The sequence below is a fragment of the Spea bombifrons genome, chromosome 4 (assembly GCF_027358695.1).
Source record: "Spea bombifrons isolate aSpeBom1 chromosome 4, aSpeBom1.2.pri, whole genome shotgun sequence".
NCBI lineage: Eukaryota > Metazoa > Chordata > Amphibia > Anura > Pelobatidae > Spea > Spea bombifrons.
The window spans coordinates 102,903,865-102,913,064 of NC_071090.1; the positions used below are offsets into that span (position 1 = coordinate 102,903,865).

The window sequence follows — 9,200 nt, forward strand, 5'->3', positions numbered from 1 at the left end:
TTGACTCCACCAAGCCAATAATATCACATAATGAACAAGTTGATTCTCAGATGGAGTTGGGATCAGGGAAATCTGAAAGTCAACTAGAACATTCATTGGAGGCAGTAACAGCTTTATTAGAGCCAATTAATTCTGCTTGGGAGCCGATAGAATCTCAAGTTGAACCAGATTCTGATTTAGAAACACCCAACACGGAAATAATGCAACCAACAGCTGACATAATGAAACATTCAGAAGAAGTAGACTCTGCAGAAACTAAATCTTCATACATTTTACTACAACCTCTCAATGAATCAGTGAAATCTCCATCAGATTCATCAAATATGTTATCTGGTTTATCATGTGAATCGGAACAGGCAACTAAGAAAAACGAACTTGCCACAGCTGAGAGCGGATCAGAAGAGACGGAAATGAACCCAACAAGATCTCCAACTACTCCTGGAGTGTCCTCAGTAGATTTATCTTGTTTTCCTGAACTGTCAGTCATGGAAGTGAAACCAGTTGGCAACCCACCTGTTTTTGCAGAGGATTTAGCGGAATCTACAATGGAAACAGTGAAACCTTTAGAAGAACCAATGGAATGTTATGTAGAACAACTTATGATTAGTGAAGTACATAGTGATATAGTTTCTGGACCAGCTAATTTACCATTTGAAGGGAAATTATGCACGCCAGAACATGTAAACAATTCCACTGTTAAGCCTATAATCCATACCGATACTGAAGAATTCTTGCACGGTGAAACGAGTCTAATGAAATATTCAACAAACTCACTAACATCTCCAGTAGAACAAGAGGTTTCTTGCTCAGAACAAGTGACATCTACAATATTAATCCCCTCCATTCTCTTGGGATCCTCAGTCCCACAGTCAGAGGACTCAGTCCAAATCATGGCTCCAGAAGATCATTCCGAGACCTACGGAATACAATCAGGTGAGCTCACCGATGACCATAAGTGTCCTCAAGTGTTTGTAGAACAGGAGGGGGAGGGAGAGCCATGGGTACTGGTACAAAGGGAAGAGCTAGCTGATTTCAAGGAGGAAGAGGCAGAAGAAAAACCACAGAGGCCAATCAGCCTAAGCCAAGAGGGTGAAGAAGATGAGGAGGACAGAAAGAAGGGAGAGGAGGAGGAGGGCGAAGCTGTTGCATCATGCTGCAGCACTCTAAGTGATCCCCAGCTTGCAGGGCAGAGCAGCAGTGAGACTAGTACCCCTGAAGAACTGAGAACATATGAAGACAGTAGCTCTGGAGTGGAATCCCACTCTGACGACGTAGCCACCTCTCCACCCACAACGCTTACACCTGACCCAGACTTGGGCATCCACATGGGGCAAGAGGAGGGAGGGGAGACTCCAGCTGGAACTCCTGCTTCCAAGGGCAAAGGGACACTCCATCCTCTCCAGAATGCAGATGACGGGGGACTTTTGCAAGGGCCAGCACCCACTGGGGTCCCTGACCATTCAGAGAGTGACGCAGGAGGATATAAAAGGGAGGTGACTGGTTTTAACTGCTCCCAGGCTTCGTCAGAAGCTAGAGGCCAGGAGCAGGAGGACAAAGCAGGGGAAGGAGACATCCAGAGAGGTAATGACTGACTAAGCTCCAAAGATATTGTAAAATAATGTCTTGGTTGACAAACCTCCCTCCGTAGTTTCAGGAAAGAGTGTAAGCGAGGGTTGTGGGTAAGGCCTTAGAGATTCTGCATAATCTTCTGCCAAAGCAGACTTAATAAGTGTTCTAGAATGTTTATCACATCACTGTTACTCATCACTTGGTTAAAGGGGTACACCTTGCAGAATTCTTGAGGCGTAAACGATCTCTTACATTCTGCAAGGTACGTGGCAGACCACCCAGTTCAGCCTAAACAAGAATACACCGGGGGCCATCAGTACCACTTCATATGTGTTCCATACTTTGTCAGTCTTCTTCATCCCCTAGCTGTATTCTTGTTGAGGCCACCGAACCACCATCTTGTTCTCTGGCTGTTTCTCACTCTCTACTCCACCCTTCTCTCTTTGAGGTGTGTAGATTATTTTTATTTTATATTTTTTGTGTGTTTCTAATAAACTTTTATTTTCTACAACTCGTGACCTGTTTTTATTTATGCATGCGCCACATGTGTGCCATAGTTTCGTGACGGTGTTTAATGTCACCCATATGTGCTAGCTGTGTGCTTTTTTTTATGCCATACTATATGTAGTCGGTGTGTGCATGGCGGCATCCACGGTTATGTCCTGTGACACATGTTTACATGTTATTTTCATTGCAGCTTGATGGTTGGGTTGCTATATATGCTAAATCTGTTTCTTACGTGAAAGTGCGAGCAGGTTTTCTAAGATTAAGCCACAGGTGGTGAAGCTGAAACGTTGAGTGTGTTTGGTAACAAAAGAATTGGACATGTGGCTTGTTAGTGTTTAACTGTACGCTTACGCGCATGTAGACCTACCTGTATCTCAGAAAGCCTATAACCTGCTATATGGAAGCTGGCATTTATAAAAGTCATTAGCGTACCACACCGCCATGCTAAGTATACATTAATAATTGAGTGGAATACTTTATATAGGGACTGTCTATAAGTATACACAGCTACCTGGAGTGCCTGAATCATGGAGGCACTGGGCAGTGGTGCATTCTCCATAAGGAGACAGATGTGACTTGGTGGCAGCCTCTTTGCCGCTATACTAGAAGCAGATTGCCTTATTGGAACCAAAATCCCTGTGCCCCTATTTCTTCCCCTGATGTAGTCCTAAGATGTAGTTCTTGGCCTTGCAAAAAACCCATACGCATAAGCTTGAAATGGGTAAAGGAAGATCATTCTGATTTATTAATAATGTATTGCTTTTTATTGTCAATGGGATAGAGAAGGAAAGGGATCTTTGGTTTCCAATGCCCTTAGAACTGATCCTCAAACCAAAATCATCAAAAGATCCCACTATTTTTATACTAAGGGATTTTATTACCACATTGTGGATATATCTGCCAATTTTGTAATCATTCAGGACATGCTTGCGGTCTAACAGGTGCCTAATGTTAGTCGCTACAGCACAGAGATCGGAAAAAAATCATAGTAGCGTGTGGCCAAATATCGCAATGATTTCAACTATTGGCTAAAAGCATTTAGAAAAAGACTTTAAAGAATCAGGAAGGCAGATAAAAGAGATTTCTAGTAAAGAACATACAGTAAAATATATAGAGATTTTTTCCCAGTCTTAAAAAGTTGAGGTTGGGTTCAGCTATAGATTGGCGCAAGGACGTAAGAACCAACAAAATAGACAAATCAGCAGAAACGTTCCATACAGGGCTCTACCTGCAATACATAGGTTGGGTTGTGACCATCACATTGCTCTCCCCCATGTTCTACCCAAATTTGGGATTGTTGATAGATATCAAGAGGCAGCCTCCATGTAAGCTACTGAGCAGAGTTTCTGGTTGAATAACTGCTTGGATTGATGGGAGGCAGGGACAGTGAAGAAAACAGTTAGCGTCACTAATCCCTACTACATGGCCCTTCAGATTCTAATGCACTTTAAGCTGAAGATTAGTAAACAAGATGGTACAGGCTACCTTTTTTTGCCGGTGTGAGCTCGAACCCACCGCCTATCTTGTAATTTGAGGAGGAGCTTGAACCGGGTAAAAATGGCACCTTCGCTTTTGGGTCCCATGAGGACCTTGCCATGTCGAGGGCGAGTCTGGCTTTGACTGTGTGCGGCTTGGAGAACCAGACTGGGGATCTGGTTGAGCCCAGGCCTAGCTTGTGTCCTTCCAAAAGGGAACCCGTTTAGGGAATAACGACAGCTTTAGGTGTGAAGGTTCTAAAGCTTGAACCATATAGCGTATTAACTATGGCCTTGATCTTTGAAGATAACCTGTTACCAGGTATATGGTAAACAATAAATATATGTTCAAAAGAGAAGCGAACCCACAGGGAATATCATTACAACAACACTGACCCATAAAAACTATATGTAAACTCCAACTGAGCTCATCACACTGTATAATGATGTCAAGTTTTCCCTGACCCTCTCTACAGGTGACCAATTAGCCCAACCTTCTGATGGATTATACACTATCTATGAGTCAGAGCGTGGGCATCAGGAGCGTGGCCCCAGAGGGACAGAACTGGGGCTGGTGGAGCAGATTATCAGCCGGACACTGCTGCTTGCAGCTTCAGAGGGAGGGGGCCGTGGCAATGTGCGAGGAGTAGAACTGGGAAGGTGGGCAGATCTGCTCTCTCCTCTGGATGAATCACGCGCCAGCATCACATCAGTCACCAGCTTCTCCCCTGAGGGCGATGCCTCCCCGCAAGGGGATTGGACAGTAGTTGAAGTGGAAACATTCCACTGAGCCAGTGGAAGCTCCACCCATGAGGAGCTCATAGCATTGTGAGAATGATGGACATGGCATTGTGTGTGTGTATGTGTGGAAGTAGCTCATCATTGTGTGCAAAGCAGCGCGTGCTGGACAGTAACCTATGTGATTGTGAGCAGCTTTGCAAGGTCAGGAGATCCTCAAGCTTACTTTAACTAAGCTTTGCTCTTTGTCAGCTCCTAGCACTGCAGTATGCGGTACATGTTGTGTAATTTATTAATAAAAATATTTGCTCTTTTAAAAGAAAGAATTGTTCAATCATGGACTTTATGCTTTATGACCATTTTACCCCCAAGAAATCTGGTAACATGGATAGTGAGCTGCATCAGTGGTTCACAGTCCAAGACTGACGCATTAGGATTTATTCATTAAAGCAGATGAGATATGGTTTAATGCATCTAATTCTTTATGCATCATGAAAGGCCAAACCCAGTGAGCTACTTGGACAGGAACGGCTGAGCTGGTCTTGTATGATGTATAGTTGTCAATATAGGTAGACTTCTTGGAAGTCATCTCAGTAAGTATGCTGAGCCATTGTTTCAGAAGATCACTGGGATTATTCCAGAATTCCTATTGGAGGGCAGGGTTTGAAATAGAAACTCTTCTGCAAGATCTCACTAAAGCCCTATTTATTCAGGGCTGGGCTTTAACACACGAGGGGATACACCAGGCTTAGTTGAAACTCAGACTAATTCCAGATATTTCCAAATACTAGCAAAATTAAAATCGTAATGGCAAAACTATTCACTTTCCAGTAGGGTTGACATCTTTGGGCACACTTCCAATTAAACCACACAGTTTTAGGGAAGTTGGCGACATCATATAAATTGCGAGTATAGATAAACCGTGCAAAAAAAATTTGACCTTTAACTATTACTGTAATTGATACAAAAATAATAAGGATGCACAGTACCTAAAATCCCAAAACAATAACTCCCAACTTACCTTGGAATTAATTGGATGTCACCCATATCATTTTCTGAGGTCAAAGATACATAGATGCTAAAGGTTAAAAAGTGCATCTCATATCCATTAATCAAGAAAAATAGGAAAAGAACAAAAAAACAAACAGAAGAATTTTGAGTACTTAGTGAATTCACTTGGCTGTGTATTCTGCATCTTAACTGCCCTGCATAAAACTACTTTCCACATAAGGAATCATTAGACCCCCTGGAACACTCGCCAAACAAGTGCTGGAGCTGACTGGCGGTACACATGGACTGAACAGCATATAACTTGGGAATGGGGAAAATTTATATCATGCAGAAGGCATATGCATTTGAATATGGGGGACGCTACAAAAAATTTAAAAGGGCCACACAGCTATCATAGGCATACAAAGGCTGAAGTCTCCTTTGAAATACACCAAGCAAAGAAACAGGGGTTCAGAATTAATCATACCAATAAAATATTTCAACATACTTTGTTCGCTGAATAAACTTCTGTGTTCCAGGGATGGAAGTTGGTGGGGGAGAGCGACGATGCCAGTGCTACTTAACGAGGAAATGCGTTCCATAGACATCAATTGACTTATTTATCTTGGTAGACCCAGCACATCAACGAGCCTGTTTTGTAGTCAGCATTGTAGAACACTGCAGACTGCTTTTAAAGAATATAAGCGGAAGGAAGGTCAAACGATTCTAGGAATAACATTAAGGATAATGGAATAAATGTCAAGTTTAACAGAAGACACTCTAAGGAATATGGGACTGCAGCCAAGACTCCGGAATCTCCAGCGAGGAAGACCAGCATGCACCTGCTGCTCCATCGGGGCCCAACTGCCAAGAGCTGACCCCAGGCAGACCGCCTCCTGAAGAGAATGCATTGTGTCCATCTCCTGCTGAGTTCTACCATCATTAAATATACATTAAAACAACGTGGCCCATATTAGATCCCCAATGCAAGATCTACAACAGGGTACACATAGTATCTATGCTTAGGTTAATGTAACGGTGTGCAAGTGGTTTACAGAAGCCTGATCTGTAATATATATTTATATATAAAATATAATATATTGTATGCTATCCCTATTCCGAAAAGAATACGCCACAAATCCAGTGCGAACAAAAGGTTCCTATCAAGTCCGTAGCGCCGATTGAATTGACTGATTTGGTGCCACTGCCTGCAAAAGAACCAGCAACTTAACAGATCTTCAATTCAGAGTTTAATTTATAACCCCTCTAAAATGAGTTATGCTAGAAGATCCTTCCACTAGACTGTGCCCCATAAAACCAGTAAACATCACGGTGGTGTTCATTACATGTCCCTTTAGGTAGAAAGATCAATGGTGGTCACCCACTCGTAAAAGTAGGTGAGGCAGGCAGGTTAAAGTAAAAAGCGTCCACCGCATTAAGGTGTGTAAGGTGAACAGGCTCACGCTCACACATTAAAAAAACAAAATGGACCTAACCTACAGGATCTGTTCCTAGTCAAGGTGGGCTCTGTATCAGTAGATCGTAACAGAAAGGTATGGATGTGAGAAAACTTGTAAACACAGCACATGTAAAGATACACATACGCCATAGTTTTTTGTATCAAATATTTTTGCTTCATAAGTCATAATACAGGGGCATTAAAAAACAAAGAACATTCAGAGTTGTTTCATGGGACTTTTCTCCTGGTGAGTTCTGGGGTCTAACATACCCCTCCTAGATACAATGCCTCCGGCCTAGCTCTTGCCGTCTCAAAAATCATGTAAAAACCTTGATAGGCAGACAATAGGTGGTGACCAGGAAGACCCCGTTTGGAAATGTATTTAACATTCTTATTGATCACATGGATGTGGACCCTCTCTTCCTCCTTTGACCAGGATTATGATATTTAAAATCTGAAGTTCATCTTAAAGCCATATACTTGATATTGTCGTCCCACTGGTTTTGTTAACGTTTACATGTCACTGATAAAGGTCTAGGTAAAAGACTGAAGAATCGATGCCAAAAGAATTATATCCCCAGTGATGCCTTTGCATAGGGACCACAATAACATACCCAAGATATGTATACATATATATATTAAATCCAAAACAAACGGGAAAACAAAGTCCTACTTTTATTGTTAAATACACATATCACTTATCTAGTTAACATCAAGCACACAAGAAAATAAAGGACCCTTCATTTTTTTTTTTAAACAAAACTTTATTGGTAATTGTCTCAAATGTTTACAGTATAACACATGTAAGAAGTGAGTGTGAGTGTATATATATATATATATAGATATATATATAGATATATATCTATATATATCTATATAGAATTTATTTTAAAGTGAAAACATAACTGAAATTCACAGATCTGCCCCACAATGATCCCACTTCTTCCACCATCTTTGACCATAAAAAGCTCCATTCCCTTTTCCATGGAAGGTCTTAACGCAAGAGGTTGGAGCTTTGTGACCTATTTTACTTATTTCACCTGGTGCGAACACCAAGTGCAAAAGGCATGACCAGTACAGCAAACTGCCCACCAACTGACCACTCAAGAAGGTTGAGTTGCCACATTAAGAAAGGTCAGCCAAAATGAACTTTTCAAGGTAACACGCCAGAGTTGGCAAATAAAAAGTCCTACGTAAAATGTAAATGACGTTACATTATAGATCATTATGGAAAAAAAACATGGGCATTGCTCGAAAAACCAGCCAACAGCATTGGGAAATTTCATCTGAGCAGACCTGGGGGAACATGCAATGTCACGATCTTTGGGCACTTTAACAAGGGTTGTGCCTTACAGGGAGCATTCTGATAAATACAAATTAAGTGGCCTAAAAAGCCCACCATCTTCATTTTGATCCCATTCTTGATTTTTACTGCCTAATTAAAAAGACCTTACAAAGCACTGGTGGGCATAATTCAGTAAGAGACTTTATAGAGGCTTCTGTCTGTGGTCCAACAGCTCTACACCATACTATGCGATACAAGCCATACATGCAACATTTCTCACCCACTCAGGAATGGGAGAGGTTGGAAATGTCCCTCTACATAAACTTTGTAACAGAAAATGCTAGTGGTTAATAAGGGCCTCGGATTCATTAAAACAGTAATCTTGAACATAGCGGGTCTAACTCTTCCATAAGACGTCCTCGCTATGAATGGGGGGGGGGGTGATTCTAAGAGAAAGAAGCAAACCATTCTTCTAGGTTAGTCCATGATACAGTATGCCCAACCTACCAAGCCTCCACCCTATGACATGAAGTGCCACCAACACCTAGTGGATTAGAACAGATCCTTGCAACTTCATTTGGAGACTTCCCATTTTATGGTACAGCAATCCACTTCATTAAAAAAAAAAAAAAAATAAAGCAGGGACATCCTCAATTAGCGTATTATTAGCGGGTTATATTACTATTAATTCATTTGGATGGATGGTCTATGGGTAAAGGATGGAGGGCTTTGATCTGGGTTTTGTTTTTGCTTGCCCAGTTCCACGTTCTTAGTGATTTGTAACTGCCCTGTGACATTGCAGGGCTATGGTGGATAGTACTCAACTCCCCCCAGAAAGCCTTAAAATGTTGAAGGACAGTCAACGCCCTATTGTTTTCATTCGTTTTCATGACATGGAGCAATAAGGCACTCAGCAGTTTGGTTACCCCGACTTTGAAGTTCCTCTGTTGTATAGAGTGCATCATTACAACTACTACAGATTTCACATGTTATGAGGGTACCAAAATGGAGTTCCTTGTTGCTTAAAGTGCCCAAAGGACATTTAAATTTGAATGTGCTTTATAATACTTTCACAACAACAGGACACTGAGGGAGCAGAGTTACTGTACACAGACCAACATCTATGGTGCCTGTAGAAAATGTACTTGGGATGAGTACCCCCCCCCCTCTGGATTGT

General features: G+C 41.8%; 1 protein-coding gene across 1 annotated transcript; it reads left to right on the plus strand.

The window, feature by feature from the left end:
- The first annotated feature begins 517 nt into the window (after nt 1-517).
- PRR36 (proline rich 36) lies at nt 518-4,615 on the plus strand. Its single transcript, XM_053462184.1, has 2 exons — nt 518-1,581; nt 4,028-4,615. Exons 1-2 carry the CDS (start codon nt 546-548, stop codon nt 4,339-4,341), a joined length of 1,350 nt encoding a protein of 449 aa, XP_053318159.1. The 5' UTR covers nt 518-545; the 3' UTR covers nt 4,342-4,615.
- The last annotated feature ends 4,585 nt before the right edge of the window (nt 4,616-9,200 follow it).